This window comes from Xiphophorus couchianus, chromosome 4 (genome assembly GCF_001444195.1).
Source record: "Xiphophorus couchianus chromosome 4, X_couchianus-1.0, whole genome shotgun sequence".
Taxonomy (NCBI): Eukaryota; Metazoa; Chordata; class Actinopteri; order Cyprinodontiformes; family Poeciliidae; genus Xiphophorus; species Xiphophorus couchianus.
In genome coordinates this window covers 15,670,358-15,696,612 of record NC_040231.1, presented here as the reverse complement: position 1 = coordinate 15,696,612, position 26,255 = coordinate 15,670,358, and the positions used below count along the sequence as shown (strand labels likewise).

Below are 26,255 nucleotides of genomic sequence, written 5' to 3'. Positions count from 1 at the left end.
ATTCATGAGCGACTTCCCTGTAACATCTCACTTCCTGCTTTCAGAGTGACACATGAGACACGCACAACATTGTTAAATTTAGTGCAATTAGTTAATCGCTCTTCTGCCACATGGTAAATATCCTAACTCCTCACATACTTCATGAACTAATAAGAACATCTTTGTCTGCAGAGAGTGAGAATCTCAGCTGGATAGATGCAGACTATATACACAAATTCTGTATGTGATCTCTAATTCTAATCATAATAGGGGAAAATAAATCTAAAATCAAGCCAATAGATTAAACAATACCAACCTGAATCAAACAAAAAAACAATTGCAGTTCCAATTGTTACTCCTAAATTATCAAGAAATGTACTTAAAACCCTCAAAATGCTATTAAAATGTTGCCTCTCTTGCTTTAAGGCTAGGCTGTTTTCTTTTAATTTTTTTAATATTTTTAACAGTTGCTTGAATAACATGAGTCTCTCTGCATGAAGCACACGTATCTTGGCTTGTCTCAGGTCAACTTGTGTCCCAGCAGACCAAAAGGTCAAGACCTTCTGACCAGCAGCAGGATAATAATTGTGTCTGAACTTTAAGCAGCAACATGTTAAAGACTAATACCAGAGCTGTCACAAATTTCCTTCTTAGTTACATTTATTGGTGGAATGAGATTTTTTTTATTTCTTACCAGTGCAGATGTGATGATATGAGGTCTGTAATAACTAAATGGACCCTTTTCGACTCTTGTTACATTAAATTTTTATACGTGAATTATCCCACTGATGTAACAAATGGCTTTACACACTTTGGCATGAAGGATCCATAATTTCTTGCTCTGTTGTTCAAAATTTTAGCTCTTTTCGCTCAAAACCTGCAACACTTTTTTGTCTGCCTCTGTCCAAGGTGCTGACGCAAACCAGCTTCATGTTGCCTGTAAAACCAGGAATAATCACACCTACATTCTTACTTTTAATCTGTTTTATTGAAGACATGGATAATTGAACAGCTTACATTAAAATAATCCACTTTTCAGCATTTTGTTTTGAAAAAGAAAAAGGATATCACGTCTATTAACACCATTTAAATATAAAAATTATTTAAGTTGAGGCTAAACAGACATACTTTCTTCTATCGAACATGATTTTAAGACATGTCCAGGCTAATCTAATAGTTTAAAAAAATATTTAGCAGAAATAAACCTGCATTCTCACTTTTCATATGAAAAGATTTACCTAACTAACTTTACAAGCATCGCTACATCTTTGTGTCTTTATATTACTGTTTGTTTGAACTGTTCAGTCTGAGTTCAGCTCCATGTGTTCATCTTCAGACGAGCTGCCAGATCCCAGCATGCTGGTGGAAGATGTGCTGATCCTCTCATTCTGAAGCATGGCTGGATTGAGGCTCATCGTTGTTTTAGCTACAGAAAAAAAAGGAGAAAATCTTTTAATGCAAATTATCCAACTTGCTAGGAATAATCGTCGTTTGCCAGCATGCAGCAAATAAGTTAGATGACGCAAACGAAAGTTGCATAGTTTACGCATAACTCCTGTCAGTTCATATGAGCTCTGGGCCACCCCGGCCCCACAGCCATGCTGCTGCCAGATTCACCAAATTATACATAAAAAAGGGTCCAGGACATTTTAATCCCATTGGGGGGACATGGTAAGTCTCTTTCTCTACCAATTTTCACCCTCTCTGTTATTCAAACCTCCCCTTTCTTCTTCAGATTCACAAGGCAGCATTCTGCTGTCCCCCCTTTTTCTTCATGTTCTCTCATATCTTTTCTCAGAGACACTCCGCCCCTACACACACACACACACACACGCACACACACACACGCGCACACATGCCCACACACACACACACACACACACACACACCCACGCACACGTACCCAGCCCCTCAGACAGCATGCAGTTTATGCAAATGCATAGCCTTTCAAGCTCAAACTTGAATGAGACCTCAACTAAATCTTCTTTGCTCCCACAAACACACACACACACACACACAGAGTGAGTTAGTAGAAGGACTTAAATATCAGCCTTGTTCAAATTTTATGTGTTTCGAATTTGAAATATTTATTACAGTTCGCAGGTGGGTAGAAAGAAAAGAAAGAGGATTTCCATGTGTGGGAGTGTTATGGCTGAAGGTGAAGTGTGACATTACATTAGGGGCTGGATTTTAGGGACAAATAGTTGATTTAGGAGCAGGTTGAGATGTGTGTGTGGGGGTGTGTGTGAGAGAGAGAGAATGATGAATGTGAAATGTTTAGTTGTTCCCAGGGTCTGGGTGCTGTTTGAAAAGCCTCAGGGTGGGTAGCTCTAAGAGGAGGTGGCAGGGAGGTGGGGGACTGTGCCCAGCTGTTGGGTAGTGATGGGGTGGGGGTCCCGAGTCTCTCTTGGTCTCTCTGACAGGCTGTCCTTTTCACCAGCGCATAGCCGGGCTGTCCAGCCCGCTGCCATAACAACACCACAGCCTCTGTGTCATGGTAACGCCACGGAGTCATCGCAGAGTGCAGAAGGAGGGGAGTGTTGGGGAGGAGCGACGGCAGAGTCTGAAGAGTCGAGACGTTTCAGCCCCTCTGAACTTGAACTTGACTGTCATAATGAACGACCGGCGGGTTGAAATGGAAATTCACTCCTGGGAAAATTTTGCTTCAAATGACTCGGTTTTTAATGTTATTAATTTGAATTCCTGTTTTTAATTCATGAATGAGGAACTGTTTTTGGTTTGGTTAGTTTAATCTGACAAAGTTTAAATGACTGTCTTTGTGATTTATCAAATACAAAGAAAATAATTTCTGGACAAAAGCTGCAGTTATAACTACAGTCAACCACTGCAGAAACAGCAAAGACAGAATAAAATAAGTCAAAACCTCCTGTTTTATATTTTATTTTTGCACAACTTTGGCTTTTATGCAAAAAGCACAAAAATATGAAAACTTTAATTTGCCTTTGTTATGACAACTTGACATTAACCAAGAAATCATGATCTGACATAAATTTGTTATAAAAGTATTACTGATTAAACTTTAGCTTTAAAAACACAGAGCTACATAATTTTAAAAGTTTAATCAGTGATACTTTTATAACAAATTTATGTCAGATCATGATTTCTTGGTTAATGTCAAGTTGTCATAACAAAGACATTTTGAATTATGTCAACTTTGTATTAAAAGTGTCATAATTTACCAAAAGACACTTTATGACAACAGTCATAAATATTCATGAAGACTTACTCGTGTTTATGACAGGTATTATATCATGTTTAAGACGGTGTTATGACAGTCTTTTTCACAACCCGTCAAACAAAGTGTTACCCTTATTTCTTAACTTTGGCCTCCATCCTCTTAAATTCATAACTTCTATAACCCACTTGTGTTTTCTTTATGAAGAAAGAACAAGAAAAGAAAGGAATTTGGTAGTTACTAAAACTATTTCAAAAATTATTTACTTTTTGTTAACGTGAGAAATATATCACATACTCAAAAATCATGGATGTAATATTGTGAGCAATATGAATCTTTAGATCTTTAGAGATAAGCTGTAGCTTAATAGCTGCATGTCTCTACAGTTGCAGCATTGTCTGCTAGTTTGCTCTGGTTTCAAGCTCATATTTTGCGACTGGTCCACACGAGGGGTTTAGCTGATCAGACCCACTGAACCATGGGAAAACTGGCGCTCTGAAAGGTCCCCTGTCGCTGCTACAAAGCCAAGAACAAGCCATAGCAGGATAATCATGTTTATCCCCAGACTAAGATGGGATCACAGCTGCTGTGTTTTTTGGAAAAAATGGGGAATGAAGCTGAAGAGTCCTGCCTGAGAGAAGACTCCTTACTCCATCAGGTTCCTGTACTGATATTTGGACCACAATCATCCTGCAGTGGAACCATTACATTATCTTTGCTTTGCATTTGAGAAAAAAAAATGTCTTGTTTAAAAGGTTACTAAACTCTGGAATTAAAGCTTTCTGCAAAAAATAATTAGTAAAATCTAATATACCAACATAATACCGAACAAGTTTTCTTTATCAGTACTGAGAAATCTTTATGTAAGAATTAAACTAAGATTTTAAGGAAGGTGCTTTTTTTCACATATAAACTGAACACATTCTGCTTCGGTAGCTCTGCTGTAAAACACCACATTTCTTCACATTCACACACACACCCCCATCACACGCCCATCACACACACACACACACCCACACACACAGATGCAGTTGCAGGAACACAAAGGAAAAACTTTCCAGGAGCTGCTGTGATTGCTGCTGTTCTACTGCAAGCATCTGCTGTCTGGTCTGGACTGAGGTTCCCACCTGTGCCTTGTGTTTACTGCACCAGCCTCTCTCTCTCTCTCTCTCACACACACACACACACACACACACACACACACACACACACACACGCAAGGAGAAGTGGCAGACCTTTGTCAAGTGCTCCTTTCACAAAAGCAGCCATTGTGGCGAGAAGCCAGGATCAGAATTATAATGTGGGCCCTGGACAGTGTGTTTACCAACAGGCCAACAGGTCTCCTGCAGCTGCAGCACCAAACACCGACCCAGAGCACAGACTCAGTCAAAGCTGCAGGTGCATGTAAGGTGTTTAGGGCGTTTACTTCTCATTAAAACCCCGTGGTTTAGGATTTGATAAATCTACGAACAATTATAAACATGTCGTTAGAATAAATCTTGATGACAAAAATCTACACTTTAAGAAATTAAATACTACATTAAGAAGCAGGTATCTGTGCATCGCTCATTAGCAGCTTCGCTCTAAGCCCTCCCCCAGGCTGCATGGCTAATTAGAGCCTGCTTCCTAATAAAGGAACAGTCCCCCCATTATGTTTCCAAGCAGCTAAAACGAGCTATATTTACATCATGATAGAAAAATAAAATACAATCATTGCTAGGAAGACAAAAAAAAAAAAGGGCATCGCAGTGAATTTGAGTGTAAAGCTTTAAAGCATGAAGCTGTGTGATTGGTGATGCAGCGAGCCGCCGCCGCCGCCGCTGCGCCTTTAAACAGGCCTGCTCCCAGTTTCTATGCAATTATGTTAATGAGCCCAGCTTGTCTGCCTCCTTTTCATTATCGGCTGGAGTTTGTTTCCTTTATTTTACACCGTTGTCTTTCACTCCCGGTTTTTTTTTTTTTTGGCAGCGTTTTCTCCCTCATCGTGGGATTTGCAGGAGAAACCCATCAGATAAACGGGCTGAAACTGTCCTGCGCGCCGCGGCCAGGATCTCCGCCTCCAGGCTGCTCCAATATCTCCAGTTTACAGTTTCCAAAGCAGAATGATGAATAACACTTCTTTGTTTACAGCACTCACTTTGCAGGAGCGTGCCGTACTTTATTGACCGGATCTCAGGCTTTTAGGCCCTGGGTTAGAAAACGCTTTCCCGCGTTGCATGTTTTTTTTTTTGTTTTTTTTTTAATCCTCACATTTATTTACAAGGGGAAAAAAACAAATAAAAATGAATATGAATATGAAAAAAATCTTTCAAAACTAAACGTTTATAATTAAGAAAAAATAGTGTAAGAAGATTTTAAGATCTGATCAGTGGAAATTTAAATACGGGACAATTAAAGAAATCACATTTTTTTTAGTGTTAAATTGTTATGTACTTTTAACAAAAGCAGTTTATGCAGTAGACTCGTTTCCTTTCTTTGCAGCTTTCAAAAAGATTGTGTAAAATAAAAAAAAATTATTTTCACCTCCAGTCTTCTTCTGGTAAATTAACTGTCTGTGTTATTTTCAGGTTCTTTGGTTTTATTTGTTTTGCTTGATTTTTAGAGTTATTTATTTGAAATTTTATTGAAAGAAGTAGTGTATAAATAATAATATTGCGTTTTGTCCTCCCTTTATTTCAGTTATTCTTGTTTTGTGTTTCAAAAATACATTTACAGTCGTTGTTAATGAGATGCAAAAAGTAAGCAGTGCAATTTAAACTAGATTCCAAAAGACTTCATCGTCTGAAAAATATTCAGGAAAGGAACATTTGTGATTTATTTTTATACACTTAACAATTATCTGCATCTTTAATCTATTTTTTAAAACCAATTTACATGAGTTTTGTTAAGAGGCCAATAGTCTGGATTTTAAAAACACAACAAAGATATAGACAATAATATAATAATTTCTTTCTTTTTTGTATGGAAGTTGCAGACATCAATGCCTTGCATGTATTTTATCTTTGAGCTCTTTCACATTATGTCACATTGCAGCCATACACTGCAGTCATTTATCCATATTTTCTTTATAACCATTTAGAACAACATTAATTTGAACTGATGACATGCAGATTTTAATAGAATCATCTAATTTATCAGCCATTAGCAGTGTAAAATCCCTGTGAACCTTTTGAGAGGGAAAACCACAGGGATGAATCACATGATCAAAATGTCACATCAAAATACCAGCTTTGTCAGTTTTTGTTCAGCTTTCAGTGGCAGCTCTGCAGTGACTCACAGAGTGGCCTTTGAGAGGCCCCAGAAATGTGACTCGAATAATTAGTGGAAAGCTCAAGTCCCTAGTGAGGAAGATCTCACAGTGGGAGAAGCCCAAGGCAGGAAGCCTTTGAATTTGCTCATCGGGCATTTATATTAAAATAACCATCATGAACCAAAAACAATCATCTTTGGTCTAATGCAGCACAATGATTTTAAAGATAGCAGTGAGATCAGAATGAGTCAGAAACATACAACCTGGAGCATTTCTCACAGCGATGGAGGCTGACCTCTCACAGAATATATGTTCACTGTATATATATATATATATATATATATATATATATATATATATACATACAGCTGGAAAACTGCAACCAGTGGCGCAAAAAGTAGGTATGCACTGCACTCGATGGGGCGAAAAAAGGATGTGGGGAATTGTTTTTCTAGTCAGTATTTTAAGTACTTAACAGCTGTTTGTGTATAAAATGGTCAATAACAGAGGAACAGCACTGATCAGGCGGCCCTCCCAGGTAGCGCCTCGGCGCCTTCTAGAAGTTTGAATTGTAGGAAGTTAAATTTGAATTGTAGTAAGTTAAATTTGAATTGTAGTAAGTTAAATTTGAATTGTAGTAAGTTAAATTTGAATTGTAGTAATGCCTCGACAACAGGGAGCTAAAGATGGAGCGGCAGAAAAAAGAACCTCCGGGGCACAAAACAGAAAACGGAAGAGGGGGAGGGATAAAGATGTTGGAGAGACGAAGAAAAGCTTTTCAAAGTGGTTGAAAGACAGCAGGTAAGTAATGTCAGTGTATCAACAAGAGAGTTGTAAATATTCAGGTTAGCTTAAGCTAGCCTACAATGACAGGCGGTTGTTGTTTTCTCCGCCCCGTATTGAACCAATACGGGACGCGATTTATTCCGTATTAATGTCTGATAGACGCACCTACAACACACATCTCAACAATAACAAAACACGGGAAATATTAGGGTCAGCTAAATTGTCGTTGCGGGACCTAAATAGGACTCCCACCAACCCCACGAACTGCCGCTGTTGTCACGGTTGCTTAGAGACGGTTGCTACGCAGCCGCGGTTTAGCTGCTATCAACCCGCGTCTTTTTAAAATGTCCACCCGATATTAGACCGTCCTTGGAAGCAAAACCTCTGGCAAAAATACAGACGGTAGTGGGAAGACACAGGCTAAACAATCACAGTGAAGTTTAAAAGGGGCATTAAAATAAATGTGTAGGCGACATTCAGCGGCGCACAGTGGAACCACAGACCCGCCAGAACCTAAAGAACCTAAAGAACCAGACATCAGCCTCTTCATCCCTCAATCATTTCCTGAGACCGAAAAATAATATAAATGGCAATTTAAAGAACAAATCATGCAAATAGATTAATGGTAAATAAATATTGTGAAGAGAACATTAAAAACGTTTGTTAGGATTGTGTAGGAAAAATATTAATATCTTTTATAAATACAGTGTTTTGTGGTCAATATTATTTCACCATTTTATTAATGTGGGTTGTCAGTTTGAATAAGGCTTCCTCAAGCTATAAGAATGATAGAAAACATGCTAACAAAATGCCTCAGACCTGCAGCCCACAGGCGGTTCTAGACACAGGCTAACAGAAGTGGCTCTTTAGCTCAAATATATTAAATTAATTAAATTAAATTGCCCTGTTTTTTGTTTCATTCTTTTTAATTGCCCTGTAGGCAGCAATTTGTTCACATATATGTACATTTATTACATTTATTGTTATTGATACTTTAATTAAAGATGAGCTGTACATGTCTGCCGATGACATGTTTGCATACACCTCAGAAAGTATGTAGTTGCGCCCCTGACTGCAACAGTTGAAATTCAGCAATTTAGCAAGATTTTCAGATGTATCTTTTAGGGGTTTAATAATTAATTTTCTTTGTTTTGTTTTGACAGGAATAGGTTGCTTTAAACATTCAGGTTGAAAAATGAAGGAATTTCAACTGTTGCAGTTTTCCAGCTAGTTTGTTGTGTAATCCTTCAATAATCAAGAAAGAGAAAAGGGTTTTCATTTCCAATTGATTTCAATTACAACTTTTTATTTTGACAAAAAGAGAAAATTATACATACAAATCTGCTATTCTTTTCTACACACACGTAGACAAATAATCACTCATTTATTTATGGATACTACAAATTAAGACCTACCTGAACACATCATGTGATGCTTCTTTCTTTTTCCAGGGTTCCTCTCAGAAGAGCTGAGGGGTCGAAGCCTTGGAGGTCATTCCTGCTTTCGGTTATCTAGCTTTATGATGGAGAGTTTACACTCATACAGCTAGATAACCAAAGACAGGAACAGGCTCCTTCATTCGTCAGAGCAGTAAACTGGAAAAGCTGAGGCTTCCTGGGAAAATCACAGAATGAATGACGTTACTGCAGGTTTGAGCCTATTAGTTAATTTAGTCATAGAAATTAAAATACAGAAGCACTAAAATTATTGGTGAAAATCTCAGTTTCAGGAACAGATCAAAACTTGTAGTGGCTGAATTTATTTTTTTGTGCTGCTAAACTGTTTAAATACAATCTCAAATCATCCACATTAAAGTTGAATTCCATCAATTAATCCTGTTTCAATACCTCTTCACAATGATTTAAAAAAAGCATTTCTAATTATTGCTGCCATTAATTTAACCAATAATGACATTTCGGCCGTATTGGTTTGTAGAATCATGAACTTCTCACCCTTAAAAATATTCACCAGCTTCTATGCACAGTCATTCCCCTGCACAGCTTTAGATTACAAACGTAAACTCAAATTAGCCTCATGATGATCTGACGCTTCTTTAGGTCAGAGCGTCTGACGTCAGATGTTTTAATTGGAGAATAGATGCACTCACAACGGCTGCGTCACTTTCTTTGCATAGCTGAGTAAAAACACTGACAAATATCAGCAAATAAAGACATTTCTGCCAGTCTTTCTGTAACATAAATTTCCGCAACAGGCCACATTATAAGTGCTGTCTTTGCTTAAATTAAGTGGCGTTTATAATTGCCAGACTCTTGGTGCAAAGTTAGCGTTATTGAAAGAGAGTAATAAAACACAAAAGGCCTGCCGGGTTTCTTTGAATTGTCCAACGTTGTCTTTGTTAAACCGGACACACCGTAACTCAAAATAAAAATGGAAAATGTACACATCACCCAGTAGGCGAATCATCTTCAACATAATTCAAATTGATAGATCTGGGAGTAAAAGACATGTCTACGTGAATTTAAGCGTATGGGAATAATAATAGACACCACATACTCCAAATAGCTCACTTTTCAGGGTTTGCCGAAGCGTCCTTTGCATCCAGGAGATAAAAACATCCACAGCGCTTCTTGAGCCTCCAGTTTCTCTGTCCACACCTGCTTTGACAGCCAGGTGAGTCCCGGCGTGGATCAGATCGATAATCCCCCCCCCAACCCACCCTCATCATCTGCGGAACGGCTGCATGATGGGGCTGTGAATGAGACATCTTCCCGCTCCTGTAACCACATCAGGAGGATCTGGTTTCCGTCAGAGACGCGGGATGCTCCGTGCGGATGGCGAACCTTTTCATCCGCCCCGTGTCCAAACGCGCGCTTCGGTCTCCGGTCCTGAGGCTGAGATGTGCCCCCCTGACAGTCTCACAGTGGTCCCCTCTCACCTCCCTGCTGCCTTTTCTCCTCTTAACACTTCCTCCTCCCTTTGCTGACGCCACGCGGTCGGTAGGTTGAAGGTAACCAATGGGAATGGAGCTCTTCGGTGCGTCGGTGCGTGTTTTGGAGCTGCGTTGGCGGGGAATATGGGATATAATTTTAACGTGTATGGTCACGTGAACCAATTAAACAATGAGCGAAAAACAGATTCATGCAAAAGAATCAGATCCTCTTTTTTCAGACATAACTAAATGAATATTTGGTTGAAATTAAATAGCCAACATCCATTAATTTTTACTATTCGTGTATCAATGCTTCTGCAGATAATAAACGGCGTCTCCATGAACACGTTGATCTTAATGCAACAAGAAGATGATGTTCGCCAAACTAGACCACAGTACAGTATACCCAGAATATGTCGCCACCTAGCGGTACTACAGAGAAGCGTGTTTTCATGTTTTATGCATTTGTGTGTACATTACAGTCAATTATATTGAACCAGTCTGTCTGTCTGCCTTCCATTTATCTATACAAACTGCTTTCAGGGAAGATTATTTCAACAATAATTATTCCCCAAATTTTGGGGCTTAAATTAGCCCCAAAAAATGTCTAAATTGTTTTCCACATCGTCATAGAGCGATGTCTGATTTTGGGATAAGATATTAATTTTATTTTGAATAAGGCATCACAAAATGTGGAAAAAGTTTCATAGAGGAAATAGATTGGCTAAAATAATATCTCTGTCTTCAATCTTCATTTTAAGCTGCAGATGTTGCAGCTTTAAAATACTATCTGTTTTTTCCCAGCATACTTTCTGTCAACAGTGACTGAAGTAAATATGGTTGCACGTATATATATATACAGTACAGACCAAAAGTTTGGACACACCTTTTAATTCAATGAGTTTCCTTTATTTTCATGACTATTGACATTGTAGATTCACACTGAAGGCATCAAAACTATGAATAACACATGTGGAAATATGCACTAAACAAAAAGGTGTAAAACAACTGAAAATACCCCTTATATTCTAGTTTCTTCAAAGTAGCAACCTTTTGCTATGATTACTGCTTTGCACATACTCTGCATTTTCTTGATGAGCGTCAAGAGGTAGTCACCTGAAATGGTTTTCACTTCATAGGTGTTGCCCTGTCAGGTTAATAAGTGGGATTTCTTGCCTTATAAATAGTCATGAAAATAAAGAAAACCCATTGAATTAGAAAGGTGTGTCCAAACTTTTGGTCTGTACTGTATATATACAGTATATATATATATATATATACATATATATAAATATATATATGTTATTTTGTTAAGGACTACGAATTTAATTTCTGTTGGTTTAAAGGAGAAAACTAGGAATTCTGTCTGTGTGAAGAATAGTAAAACAAAGACGTATAACTGAGCTAAATGTTCAGAACTGTTATGCTGCCCTCTAGTGTTTAGTCTGGACACCAGTCTAGCACAAAATGGTATTCTCACCGTACGCTATTCTGTTACGTCCAATTATTATACGTCTTATTTCACATTAACAAAATGTCAACAAACAGAAGACACTGAAACAACTGAATCACCTTTTGATTCACTTTCATTGTTCAATCTTCTTAATTTCACATCTACCTAATTAAAAAATATTTAATTTTCAGTGAATAAAATTCAGCTGTATTAGAAAGATTTTCCTGAAATTTGCATCCTTTTAGCTAAAGTCATAGTTTGAAGATGTTACAAATGTACAAATGAGAACAATCTGACTGGAAAATGTTTTAGAAAAATGTTGTAAAACATTAAAGAAAGTAATCAATAATTGTTTAAAAAAGGCATGCAGGTCTGGTTGAAATCTCTAAATACCAGACAATTAAAATTATCTTAATAAAATTGTTTTGGTGCAAGATAAATGTCACAAAAAGTTGTAAAATGATTCATTGTCTACATTTTTTTTTCTGTTATAATAACCTGGCATCTTAACAGAAATTTGGAGACTTTTCATAGTCTCCAAATGACTATGAAAAGTCATGTCTATGTTACTTTTATAAAAATCTGTAAGAAATATAAGGCGAGCCCAAGATGTGTCAATCTTTTTTTTTTTATAAAAAATACTACAATGTTAAAAAGAAAGTCAGAAAACTATAAACATGGTAAGTACATAGACTTAATATCAGCATGAGAACAATTTTATTTTAAGAAAAAGTGCTTTGCAGAAAAATCTGTGGAATTTCTTTTGAAAACATTATATGAAACTGGATAAAATTTAAAAAAAAAAAACACAAAATAGCAAATTTAACATAATTCAGCCACCAAAAGGTAAAGTTTCACTGTGGATTCAGTTCCACTCATACAGGATTCTTCCGTACGTCAATCAAAACGTTGTTTGATGGCTGTTGTGCGTAGTTGAGGCTGGAGCGACGAGACTCTCTGCGGGATTTAACAGCAGGCAGGGTGGTCTGCGGCCCCCAGGACCCCATACCCGTCTGAACTACACGGTTAACAGGAGAGTCTCCGGCTGCTTGAACCCACAGTTCCTCCATGACAGCAGGCTCCTCTGATGGGAGAGAAGAGCGCCTCCACGTGGACGGAAGAGGGGTGTTCACCAGTTCTCTCATTTCCTCCCTGGACCTGCTGGGTTTGTCAGGATGTCCTGTCCCTCTGCCTCCAGCACCGTCCTCAGGGCTTCGGCTGCCCAGGTTTTTAGGTTTGGCATCAGAGGCTAAGACTGAAAGACAGCACAAAGGTAAAGTGTTAGGAGGAGCAGAAAATCATCACATGTAATAAGGACTGTGGGCTAAAAGTCTGCTTATTTGGAGCAGTTATCTTCATCTGGCTACAGAGAGTTCAAAGATAGTTCAAAGATTAGCAGCGACCACCTGTAAATCCAGATTGGTTATTTGCAGAGGCCAAAAGAAACAGTTAATCTAAGATCACAACCAAAGTGATCTGCCCTAAAAATACTTTCATTTCCAGTATTTTATGGACCTATAAACTGTCTTCAATGTTTGCATAATTTACTGGGAAGCTGATGATTGTTTATATTTGAAATGGAGGCAGGAAATGGTGCTTCACCAGTAATCTGCCTTTGTGAAATGTACTGAGAAACATGTTAAGTGTTTCTAGTCAAAGTAACAATCCTTCATTTAGACTAGTGTCATACTGTATTCCTGATATTTAGACTTTACCTTTGGGAAGCTCTTTAGGCTGACTGACTGAACCAAAGACATCTCGCAGTTTGTTGCTAAGCTCCAGATTTGCTGTCCTGTAGTGGTTGAGTTCCTTGGTAAGATTATGGATCTGTCCTTCGTACTGCCGCCGCCGTCCTGCTAGGCCTTCGTCCATTTGTTCTTTACGACCGGAAGACAAACATAAAGGTTTACAGACATTATCTACAACAGCATAGCATACAGACTTCAGTAAATACATTTCTAGTTTCACCTTTAAATTTCAAATGTACTTCCAAAATGGCAAAACTGGATTTGCTTTCTTATATTTTTATAAGTTTTCAAATGATGATTTTATTTATTAAGTGAAAGCTATTAAAACCAACCTCGCCCCCTAAATGAACAAGCAATTTCCCAAATTATAATACATGGCTATGCTATGCTTGGTGGCAACAACGGCTATCAGGCATTTGTGATCACTGATAAGGAATCTTTTACATCATCGAGGAGACACTTTGGTCCACTCTGCTTTGTAGAAACACTTTAATTCAGTCAAACTTTGGAGGATAAATTGCTTGTTTAAAATTATGCTGCAGCACCTCAATTCCATTCAGCAAGGCCAAACTAAAATCTCACTTTGTTTAGTGCTTCAGAGGTGAACTTGTTGGTGTGCTTTAAATTATTGTGCTGTTGAATAACTCAAATGTGCTCAAACGCCAAAGTCAGGATCTGATGGCAGGACATTTTGGTTCAAGTAGAGAAGAGAATTCATGGTTAAACTCTTTAGTCATCTAGGTTTGGTAGCAGCAACAAAGTCCCAGACCGTCACACTGCCACCAACATGTTTGACTGTCAGCATGAGGTTCTGAAGAGCTATTTTATCAGTTCGAAAAGTGACCATCCAAGACTTGTTTTTTTTTGCAGAAACACACTTTTTCCCCGAGTGACGGATGTCAGTGACTTTATTCCTAATCTGTTCTTGAATTGTCTTTAGATTGGGGAGTGATGTGTACGTTTTTGCAACCTTCTTGTCTACTTCATGCTGTCAGACAGGTTCTATTTGAGTTATTTCTTTATTTGACAGGCTTTGCACCTCAATAGTGGTTTTTGAAATTAAAAATGTTTTTCAAAAAGATATTTTTTAGCAAAAGGAGTGATTATAATTTCGCTCTTAGTGAGCCTGGTTTGGGAGGATTTGTGATGTTAGCGGATGATATTTTTGTAGTCCTAGTTGTCGAGGCTCTCACCTCGACACTGCTGCAGCAGCAGCTGCATGCTCCTCTCGTGTTCCTTCTGCTGCTGCGTGAGCCGCCGGTCTGTGTCGAGCTGTGCGCGGTCGAGGGCATTTTCCAGCCACTGCACCAGCCGCTGCTGCTCGTCCAGCTGCATCTCCAGCTCGGCCAGCGCCAGTTGCAGCTTTCGCTCCTCCTCACGCAGAGACACCACCTACACAACGCAGCCACACCAATACTGTTCAGAGTTGGGCTGAAGCAATTAATCGGATTAATCATGATAAATTGATTATTAAAATAGTCATCAAGTAATTTAGCAACCGATTAATCATTAAATAGAATATAAAGACAATGAAAAAAAGGCAATTTGCAGAAAAAAACAACATTCAGAGCTGCAAGTAAGCCAAAACTGCAAAAAACTACTAAAATGTATACATTTTGCAATTAAGACATAAAATCCTTTTTTTGTCTGTAAATATGTTCTACTCAGAGTGGCAAAGTTTTAACTTCACCTGGTTCAAATTATGTAAAAAAAAAACAAAAAACTCCTATTAAGAACCTTTTGCAAGTCAATAATAATGTAAAATAATAATCAACAAATCAGCCATGCACTGTATTGGTGTTAGGTAAAACATAAAAGGCTGAGCTTTTCACATGTTGATGTTAGAAGTATTTTTAGCTGCAGATGCTTCCTTTTATACAAATGATCAAGCGTTTGGTAAAGTGTTGTGTTGAATTTTAGGCAATAAAACGCTAATTTCTTATTTAAAAAAATAAATCGAATTGTTTAAATCAGCATTTCGGCTTCTCCGAGACACTGATTCGGAGAAGCGTTTCGGTATGTATTTTAGTGTGTAAAATACATATTAAAAAATGTATTTCAAATACATCTTTTAGTGTATTTAAAATATTGTATAACAAAGGCTTAAGTGGTTAAACAAAAAAAGAATGTGTCAATTTTTATCTCATTGACTCCCAGAAAGATCTACAGAAAAATTGATTAACAAAATAATCATTAGTTGCAGCCATAGTTCAGAGTACTTATGTGGTAGATTTCAGATGTAGGTTCACCATTCAGCTGCTCAATTAGAGCGTGTTTGTACAATTAATTAATTAAGTTTAACAGCTTACATATATAGTATATCGTGTAAAGAACATGGTGAGATTTTAACAAACCTTGTCAAAGTATTTGCACAGCAGAGCTCTGGTCTCAGAGGCGGACAGATAGCTGAGCTTGGCCATGAGGTTCATTTCCCACTGGGAGAGCATGCTGGCAGAAGCCCTGAGCTGCCTCTGCCTCTGAGTGATGGCCTCATTCTTGTATTCAATGGCAGCGTCCAAAGCTTCAATCGCCTCGTCCAGCTGGAAAAGAATCCGCTCCTCCTGAAAAACAAACCCAGTAAACAGCTGAGTACGATGATGTGAAATAACTTCCAGCGACGGTTAATGATGCCGTTAATGTGGTTGTGTGATTGCTCGATGCGCCTCATTCACAGCAAAGGTTTGGTTTAAGGAATGAACTGACCTCGGGTGAGAGCAGGTTTCCCTTCCGCAGTTTATCATCCAGCTCAACACGCTGCTTGAGCAGCGAGTCTTTCTCGTGCCGCAGGTTGGAGATCTCTTGTCGTATATGTTGGGAGTCCTGAGCGCTGCTGCTGCGAAGGAGGCCGTTCCTCTCACTTAGCTCTTGCTCCAGTGTCTCGATGCGCCCAGTAAGTGTCACCAAATCCTTACTCAAGGCCTGGGCAAAAGATTGACTCAGTAATCTTGATTATAAACCTGCAGCGCGGGTAAACTGGAGTTGTTTGTGTTTGTGGATACCTGACTGGAGCGGAGCCTCTTGGTCTCCAGGCCGCTGCGTTCCTGCAGCAAAGCTTCTTTCTTGGCCAGGATTTCCTCTCGTTTCGTCAGTTCTCCTTCCAGATCCTCCAGCGCTCTCCTCTGATCTAGAACTCGCTCCATTTCCTCATCCAGCCAGCGCTTTTGTTCCTCAATCTTCTGCCCTCGCAGGGTCAAGACACAAAATCAGTCAACCACCACTCTTCATAACTACTTAAAGCTATAATCATTGCTTTAGGCCAGTTTTTGTCTCACCTGTTGCTCTTCTAATGAAATCAAAGATCCATTACTTCCACTGCGTCTCTGTCTCTGGAAGGCTGCAATCTCCTCCGTCTTTATTCTCAGGATCTTCTGCTGCTGCTCATTCTTTATCTCAAGTTCCTGTAACAACAAAAATATCATAGATTATTGGGCAAAAATAGGGGAAAACTGTGACATTCCACAGTAAATAAATGTTTCTTGCCTTATTTCATTGTCATAGCCTCCTTTTAGATTATTTTCATTGTTTTAAGGTGTTATAGAGTTGATTTTGATTGAAAAAGCTCTTGAAGAAAGAGTAATAGTTCCAGCTGCCTGAAATCTTTGTATTTATAGCTTTCTGTTTTATATCTTGTTAAGAATCATGTCTTAACTGAAAAAAATAATCTGTGAATCAGCTCTTTAACGGTGACATACATTTTTTTGTTTCTAGGAAATTTCACCTGATAGGTGCTTGGTGTACTTTAAATGGACCACAGTTTGTTTTCTCAGACAGTCCAATTTATTCAAAAAGGTGTGAAATCTCATCTGAACTCTGATGCAGACTAAACAGGCAAACTCTGTCCACCTGAAAACTTTAGTCCTGCTTCGCTTGCAAGTTAAGCCTGGTGCAGTTTGCGTGACGTAGGAAATGCTGAAGGAAATCCAGAAAACCAAACATAGAAAGTTTTTGTACAGGACAACTTGCCGCCTCGCTTGTTCCTCACAATTGAGAAGTGAAGTTTTGGCATTTTTTGACACTTTCCACCCAGTCAAACCGATACACCCTTAGTTTGTTTATTAAAACAAGAACTTTTGATCATGCTCAACTCATGTTGCTTAGCTCTACCTTGACTCTGTGAGTCCTTCGCTGCATTTCAGTCTCCAGGCGGCGTTTCTGCTGGCTCTCCTCACGCAGACGCCTCTGCAGCTGCTCCTGCTGCTGCTTCATGGACTGGACGCTTCTCTCCAGCTCTGACACGCGGCGCTCACTCTGGACAGGAAGGTTGGCCAGGCGAGCCGTATCCCTCTGCCGCTGACTGAGCACCTAACATTCAAACAGAAATATTACAATGTTTAAAACCTAGCTTAAGGTTTCACTTTAGGCGCTACATTAATCCATGTCCATTAAATCGAGAAGATTATCCGTCCAACCTGAACTCTGCTCTGAGCAGCAGCTATCTTCCTGCGACATTCCTGCGCTCTGCTCTTGTCTGTTGTGCTTATTTCTCTCTCTTGTTTCTCCAGATCCTGCAGCTGACGTTGAGCCTCCTGCAGCTCCTGACGCGCCTGCACAGCTTCACTTTCCAGAGCCGAGATCTTATGGCTGTACTGCTTATTCAGGGCCTGAGCATCCTTCCCTAAAGGAAAGACAATCAGCTGATATAAACAATAAAAGGAATGGCCTCCAGAGGAGGTGCAGGACAGCTACCTGTTTTGACCAGTTCCTTGATGAGTTCTTCCTTCATGCGGATGGTGACAGACAGCTCCCTGATCTTCTGCTGTGCCTGAAGAAGTCCGCACTCTGATATTCCCTCAAAGCTTCTGAGACTTTCCCCGCTGCTGGAATTAGCTTCACAGATTTAAAAGCATATATGTGAAGTGAAATGGGTCAAAACTTTGAGATAGCTCATATTCAGACCTGCAAACCTTGAAGGAAAATGTTAAAACAATGAAATGATATAGTAATCTGTATCTGTGGGCAATCTGTCAGAAACTAATGCTATTCTACACTGATGGCGTATAATTAAAACCAAAATACAGATTAATTTAAAGATAATATCTTTCAGAAATAATCAAGAGTAAAATTAAATCTGTACTGGTATCAGCACTCCCTGAAAACTCCTGCCCTCCAGGTGAAAATTAATTAAATAGAAAGTCTAAGAATTCAAACTCTTTGAAATGTCATCACTTTAATTTTCAGGGTTTAGACTTACATGCTTTTCTGGCTAAACATGGGTGTTGATCGAGCTCAGCCTGAGAAGAGGGAGCCTTCAGTCCTCCTGAAAGCAAGTCCCGCTTGGTCCAGGTCAGGTTCACTGGCCTGATGCAACAAACAGTTTAAAGTGCACATTTTTCAGTACAATTTTTTTCCATATCAAATTTCTAACTTTGAACTTGAGAAGTAATTGATTCGAATCATTGTATGCCTCAAAAATCATGAAATCATACAATGCAGAAAATGACTTATGATTGTTAGAATACTTCTTAGTTGTTTTCAGCAACTAAATTAGACCAGCTCTAGTTCAAAATCTAGCCAAACAAGGAATGGAGCATCTTTTAAAGAACAGGTTGTGTAATTTGGTACCTTTAGTATCAATGCAAAAATCCCCCAAAATTCAGTTTACCATTTTAAACCAGATTTAAGAACCAAAGGATTCATTTCTCATTTAATTTAAGGTGTACAGAGATCAAGCAGCTTGTAAAATCTCCCTCTTTTGATTGATATTTAAGCATTCACTCAGACAAATGTCAAAAACAAAAATACAGGGGTGAAATATAAATATGAGGTGAGGTGGCAGATCAAAGACAAAAGCATGTCAATTTAACATAAATCAAATGATAGTTTATCCTGTAAGACACTAAAGTAAAAATAAAATTTTAAAAATAAAATATTTTTGCTTATACGTTTGCATGATGACGCTGCACTGGAGCAGACTGACCTGCATTTCTCCTGGCTGACATTTGGATGATTGGCCTCTTTTTCCCTGTTGCAGCTCTCTGTTCCTCCTGGAATCTCTTGGTCCTCATAAAGTTTTCCATCCTGATCAGGAACCTGTCCAATATGACCCATCAAGCTCACCTGTTAATAATACACACAGAAAACTGTTAAAAGACCAAACATGAACTAATTTGAAGCACTACATAAGTTTGAGGACTGTAACTTTAAAAAAACCATAACTTGTGCCTTGATTTCATTTTGTGAACGCCGGGATCAACATTCCTACTAAAAAAGTTGACTTCTTAATTTTTTTGGGTTGTCAGCATTATCTCCAAAGCCATAAATCTGGTGATTATGGGGGATTGGTTTGTAATATTTGGGTTGGTAACAAGACAAATAAAACTTAAAGGAGCTTAAATGTCCTTTCCTGTTGTTTAATGAAAACTATCTCACTGAAAATTCCTTCATCACCACTGTGCAGTGTGGAAATGCAACTTCACTTAAGCTGCAGTTTTGCACATTAAAATAGTTAGAGTGATCCATAAGTAAATTTTCTAAGTCTTGTGGGAGATCTGACTTGGTGTATATCTGCAAAAAGGATGATTTTGTTCAAGTTTGCATCGAAATTAAAAACAATAAAAGATTTTCTCTAAGTGGGAAAAGTTTGTTACCTGTCTATATGTGTTTCCATTCTGCCCATGCTGCATGGAGCCCATGGGGGCGGTGTGTGGTCTAAATCTCAAGTTGAGCCCCATACCCATCAGCCCCAGAGTGGACAGCTGGTACTGCAGCTCTGTTATCAGGTCCTGCTGCTCCTGCAGCTTGTCACTCTGATGAACAAGAAAAGAAAATCCTGTAAATATAATGTTATGTGCCATCTTGTGGGAACAAGTTAGAGGATAATTTAGTTATTTCTGTGAATAGAAAAAAAGGAGTATCACATTTTCTAACCTGCTGCTTGTATTGCTCCATAGCGTCCTCCAGTGCTGCTAAGAAATCAGTGTTTTCCTTCTCCAGCCGTTGGATTTCCGACTGAAGATGAACAACACTCTCTTCTTTCTCATGGTCCTGATCATCGTCCCAGCTCTCCTCCACAGCTTCTGTGTCCTGTGAGAGGAGTTGTTAGCCAAATCAGTGAATTACCCATAAGTCAGCGATCTGTGACTAAAATCCATCTGAAAGAAACGGACCTGATTCCTGATAGAAGGCCTGGCTCTTCTCAACGCGACGCTGTCCTCAGTGGAGCTGTTCTCGATGCCGCTGTCTGGTCCGGAGGCGGTTGTGAGTCCGCTCCGCTCCTCCTCCACCGAGCAAAGCCACTCCTTCACCCTCAGACTCTGCTCTGCGGTTAAAGTCCCCTCGCTCTGAAGCTCCCCCAGCAACCTGTTGCACACCAACAGAACAGATCAATACAAGTCGTCCAAATGGCTAAATGGGCTGAAATCAATACAATTACAGACACGTTTCACACCTGACAAAACAACAAATTGATTCAAATAGAAATCGATCAGTGGACTAGAAGAAAATCTACACATCGACACCAATTAACTAACAAAACTAACTTTCTTTCACATTTTTGTTGATCTGGCTTCAATAGGGATTTAAAAATTGCTTGGCATAAACTGTAACGGCAGAAGCTATAATTTTATTTTTATGTGTATATAGTTTTAATTAAACAATACCGTCAAGGGTTCAGTTTTATAAACCACGACTGTCATGTCAATGTACGAAAAACTACAAAGGAATTTATTTCTGATCTCAATTTTTGCAAATTCTTACACTGCAAAAACAAAAAATCTTACCAGGTATTTTTGATCCAAGTTTATAATGCAAATATCAAGTACATTTTCGGCAAGGTATAGGAGTTTGTTTTAAGTAACAGCACTGCGAAAAAATACTAATTCTGCTGTCAGATTTTTGACACTTATAACATGGGAAAATATATTGTTTTAAGTGTAAAAATCTCCAAGTGGAACTATTACTTTTTTTAAAATCAATATTAAGGAATTATTTACATAATACAAGCTCCTATATATTTCTGAGGAGTTACTTTTAAGGTGGATTTATCTTACTTCAAGTGTACTAAGATATTTGCACAAGAACCAAGACCAAAATACTTGGTAAGATTTTGTGTTTTTGCAGTGTGAGCCAACAACCAAATCTTTTATAATCAAAATTTGAGTTTAACTCCTTTAGTAGATGGACTCGAACCTGTAAGCGGTGTCTGTACAAGTCCTGTAGTGAGCGCTTTGTGCTTGCAGCCTGCTGATCTCTGCTTCTCCGACTCTAGGTCTCCTGTTTGGATCGGCGTGAGCAATGATTCGTGTCTCGGAGCGCTGACGGTTTTCCAGAGCCCTTCGAAGGGCTTTGATCTGCTGCTCCAGTCCTTCCACACGATCCGGTTCGCGCTTGCAGTTGACCGTAGCTCGGTTTTGAATGTTTCTGGCCCTCGTTGCATAGTTCAGTGTGTTCAGACTCTCGTCGAAGTCTGAGGATGACGGACTGATGCAGGCAATCATCAGTGTTTTTGAATTTCCTCCAAGAGAGTCTTTTAGTATCCTAGTTGAAAGAAAAATTAAGTTTATAAGACCTGTCATGTAAGGACATTTTTCTTGAGGAAAATATCACCTAAACAGACATACCTTGTGATTTTAGAGTCTCTATATGGTATATGAGAGCCTTTCCTCTTTGGGTCACCGAGGGCCCCAATGACGTTACCCAGAGCCAGAAGGCCGCTGTTGATTTGGATGCTTTCTTTCAGTCTCTCTCCAGTGTTACCAGTCCTTAAGATCCGCTCTGACCCAGCCAAGTCTACAAAGTGGAACTTGGAAGATAACACTTGCGGTCCAGTGCTTCCAGCGGTCGCATAAAGTCGAGTGCTTCCACGACGCTGATCCATATGCAAGGTGAAAATGGTGTGAGACCTGCTGGAGTTTGGATTCATCTGGGTTGATCCGGTGTGTCTGGCTGTGTTTCCTGACTCTAGCAAGCTCAACACCTCGTCAAGACCCTCTACTTCACTCTCTTTTACGCCACACAATACTGGAAAGTAACACGACATAAAGTTTACAGTAGCAAATACTACATTGTATTTATTTTGCACCATAAAAATCAGTAAGGAAAACCATACCAATGTTCCCTTTGTCCTCCCGGATATGGATGTCCTTGCTGGCCGTCTTCACCTCCAGTAAGTCCTTGAACTCTTCTTTGTAGACCTCCAAATAGGAAACTCGTACAGAGAAGTCTGTGAGGTCGTTTTCATCGAGCAGCTTGAAAACATCAGCAACAGCCCTGGGAATGATGCCCTGCTCCTCATCTCTGAAGGAACCTAAACATGAAGGTACGTTTTCAGAACTGCATGGTATCAAATTTGTAAGCCGAATGCAGAAAGGAAGCATTTTCTCAAGAACTGCAATGAGAAAAAAGTTACAGCAATAGTACTATGATACTTTAAAGAAACATACTACAAAGAGAGAAAAAAGAAAAACTTACTAATATTAGCTTCTCCGATGGTGTAAGTCTTGCCTGAGCCTGTCTGGCCATAGGCAAACACTGTGGCGTTGAAACCTTGAAAGAATGCATCTATGAGCGGCTGGACGGAGGCAGAATAAACCTCCTCCTGACAGCAAGTCTCTTCAAACAGGAAGTCACAAACAAAGTGGCGATCATGACCCAGGGTGACGCGGTTCAGCTCAGGGTCCACGGTGATGCAGCTCTCATGGCAGTGCAGGAGCTCCTTGGGCAGCAGCGGACGAACTCGAACTGCAACTTGGACGGCAGAATAGTCCTCTCTGCCTTGGCCGGCAGGGACTTTGGGAGACATTTTGTCTCTCCTCCTCTGTGCAGCAAAGTTATGTACTTGTCATCTGTGGAAAAAGCAGAAAAAAATCAACTGAGAATGGTTTTCAACTTATTTAATGTCATACGATTGTTGAATGCTAGACACTAATATTTCTTCTTTTTGTTAACCGGCTTGAAAACAGTCATCTGTAATTCAAGCTTCCACATGTTAAAAATTCATTTATAGCTTAACAGAAGAATTGATGACTTTTGCTAGTTACTTTTAGAAATAGATTACTTTTTAAAAACGAAAATAGAGCTCTTTATCACAATAATTACAGTAAAACCCATAAGAGTGACAATAAGTTTTTTTTAAACTAAATTAATTCATCATAATGGGTATAAATGTATCAACTGATACAATCAAGAGTTTTTTCACCCCATTATAGATTTCTAGAAATGTCAGTAAAAAGCTCACAATAATTGCATTTAAAATATTTGAAACAGCTACAAATCTAGAAATATCAGTTTTTTGGGGGGGGTGGCAGAAATGAATTAAAATCTGATGCAAATGCATATATCCTGCATAAAAATCAGAGTAATAAAATAAATAACATTTCACATATTCCTTTATTTAATCAGGTAAACCCCGTTGAGATCTAGATCTCATTTTCAAGAGGGACCCGAGCAAAAAATATTATAGTATTACAGTATATGCCACTGCACACCAAGTATACCATTGCTATAGACTTACCGACTTGGTTTTATGGTGTTGAAATGTATTTATATTGGAAATTGTATCATTTTTCAAAAATATTTTTGGTTTGGATGGAAACAACATCAAATTTAGTTGTGTATTTTAAGCACATAATTATTAATAAATCGTAAAAGTTATTTAATTACTGAAATAAATCGTTTTCCAGCAACACTTCGATAAAGTGACAAGAAAAGTCATTTTTAAGTCTAAAATGGGACATCTTCGTATTTATTTCCCGTCTGAAGTTACTCAAGAAACTGCCATCATATATTTTTTTGATGAAAATAAGATGTTAAGTGTATGCGCTGTAATATATTCCTTCAAGTACGTTAAACATAAAGCAATAATCCGCATTAAACCTGTTATTTTCAACCCAGCGGAGTAACAGCGCTGCTCTGTTAGCAGGGAAACAGTTAGCTCGCCATTGTTTGTGACAGAGTAAACTCCGCAAGTAAATATAAAAGTGACAAAAACTAACTTAAAGGTCGCTAGCTTTTTATATTTTAGTTAAATACAAAAGTACACAGAAAAAAATGTACACCAGTGCTTGTGTTCAACATCTGGAGAGCTAAGCTAAAGTTAGCCGTTTGAAAACAATCCTTCCCTGCAGAAGAAGAAGCTGGATAAAGTTACAGTAACTCTGTTTAAGTTCATATGGGTAAGTTTACGCCGCATGCTCTGATTGGATAAGTTAGTGTTGGAAATAACATTTAACACAACTTACTTCGGGATATGAAAAGTTGCTACATGGATTCAGGATAACACTGGAGTTTCTTCTCTCCTTTTTTTTTTTTTAGGAGAATGGAAGCTGGGGGCCAGTCAATGGGAGGAGCCCTGCAGTAATGTTGGGTTAGTTAGCGGCTCATCATCGTAATAGAGCTGGAAGCAGGAATTACAACCTTCACTTTGTAGTGCCAGAGGTGGCGATACAGAAAACGTACTCACTAAAATACACAGGGTTTTTCTAGTCAGTTTGTGTCTCCTTCTGTATTGAATATGTTTTTAAAGCGACAACTGTGGCTGTATTCATAATTGTTGAATCCCTATTTATGATTATTTCATATGTATGGAAGCCCGTTTCCGTCACTCTGTTAAAAAAAAAAATTATCTCATTATAATGAGATAGTATCTCAAAATAATGAGATAATATCTAAAAATAATGAGATAGTATCTCATTATAATGAGATGATTTTTTTTAACAGAGTGGCGGAAACGGGCTTCCATAGATTTGCCAACCGCCAAAAAGGAAGGTAAGAGGAGTCGGCTGGTAAGCAGCTTATTCGAGCAGCGAGAGTTTTTGAAACAACTTTACAAAGGGTTTTGTTATTTTGGCGGTTGGCATAAACTGGAGTGTGACTGGATTGGGATGACCACAAAGGTAGATGGGGGTGGTGATGAAGATGATATGGATTTTGATGAATGGACTACGGTAGGTAGAGGAAGGGGTAGAGGGAAGGAAAAAGTTTCGAAAGGTGATAGAGAGATTGGTAACCTAAATAGTAAGAGAAGTTTAGAAGAATATAGTTCAGATGAAGAAAACAGAGTGGTTAGGAGGAAAATGGTAAATGAGGAGTTTAAGGTAATACTTAAATTCAGGAAGGAAGATATGAACATAAACCTCAGTCCGATAGCAGTGTCTAGAGAAATAAAAAAGAAAATAGGGGAGGTTGAGTTTGTAAAAATCTTGCGAGATGGTAATATGTTGATAAAATGTAAGTCTGAAGAACAAAAGAATAAAAGCATGCAGATTGATAACATTTGTAAAAAGGTTGTGAGTGAAAAGAAAATTGTTGGAGAAAACAGAGTATCACGTGGTGTAATCACAGGTATTCCGCTTGAGGAAGATTTAGAAAAACTTAAAAGAAATATACATGGTGGTGAAGTGCGGAGATTGAAAAGATTGTTAAAATCTGTGGATTGGGAGAAAATAGAAAGTTTTTCTATACTTCTGGAGTTTCAAGGTGATGTTCTTCCTGATAAAGTGAAAATTGGGTTCTTGAGTTTTCCTGTTAGACCTTATATTCCTCCTCCCTTGCGCTGTTACAAATGTCAAAGGTATGGTCACATTGCATCAGTGTGTAAAGGGAAGCAAAGATGTGCTAAATGTGGTGGAGATCATCGATATGATGAATGTGGAGCAGATGTACAGTTGAAATGTTGTAACTGCGGTGGTCAGCATAATGTAGCATATGGAGGGTGTGAAGCAAGGAAAAAGGCAGCAGAAATTCAACAGCTGAAAGTAGTTAAAAACATTTCTTATGCAGAGGCAGCAAAAAGTGTTCAAGAAAAAAGAATAGTTCAGAAAAATCAGCAAGTGTCTTCTAGTCCAAATCGTGAATCAAGTCAAAAAACAATGTCAGGAATGGAAATTACAATGGATAAATTAATTTTATTCATGGCTTATGTTATTAATTGTACTGATCAAGTGAAACAGAAAACTGAAAAAATCAAGATTATAGTGAAAGGTGCAGAAAAATTTCTAGCTGTGAAGGATTTATCT

At 38.6% G+C, this 26,255-nt stretch overlaps 1 protein-coding gene and 1 long non-coding RNA gene across 2 annotated transcripts; both read right to left on the bottom strand.

The window, feature by feature from the left end:
- Positions 1–950: 950 nt before the first annotated feature.
- On the bottom strand, positions 951–10,085 carry LOC114142492 (uncharacterized). Its single transcript, XR_003595031.1, has 3 exons — positions 9,740–10,085; positions 8,627–8,825; positions 951–1,405 (listed from the first exon to the last, which is right to left on the bottom strand). It is a non-coding gene; the product is annotated as an uncharacterized LOC114142492 (long non-coding RNA).
- A 2,082-nt stretch (positions 10,086–12,167) lies between these two features.
- On the bottom strand, positions 12,168–24,583 carry kif7 (kinesin family member 7). The gene is made up of 20 exons (XM_028015819.1): positions 24,480–24,583; positions 22,711–23,084; positions 22,349–22,546; positions 21,861–22,260; positions 21,430–21,777; positions 20,409–20,601; positions 20,170–20,325; positions 19,890–20,048; positions 19,220–19,359; positions 18,494–18,600; positions 17,989–18,129; positions 17,712–17,917; positions 17,407–17,604; positions 16,575–16,700; positions 16,302–16,478; positions 16,006–16,221; positions 15,657–15,863; positions 14,496–14,694; positions 13,270–13,431; positions 12,168–12,809 (listed from the first exon to the last, which is right to left on the bottom strand). The coding sequence occupies exons 2-20, from the start codon at positions 23,039–23,041 to the stop codon at positions 12,430–12,432; spliced, it is 4,044 nt and encodes a 1,347-aa protein (XP_027871620.1). The 5' UTR covers positions 23,042–23,084; positions 24,480–24,583; the 3' UTR covers positions 12,168–12,429.
- Between the last annotated feature and the right edge of the window lie 1,672 nt (positions 24,584–26,255).

Bases quoted from the DNA above. Each gene is read 5' to 3' on its own strand.
- kif7 (XM_028015819.1), bottom strand. From the start codon at position 23,041: ATGTCTCCCAAAGTCCCTGCCGGCCAAGGCAGAGAGGACTATTCTGCC. The intron at 21,778-21,860 runs GTATGTCTGTTT...TCTTTCAACTAG, and splicing joins AGAGACTCTAAAATCACAAG to GATACTAAAAGACTCTCTTG. The intron at 17,918-17,988 runs GTAGCTGTCCTG...TCTTTCCTTTAG, and splicing joins CAAGGAACTGGTCAAAACAG to GGAAGGATGCTCAGGCCCTG.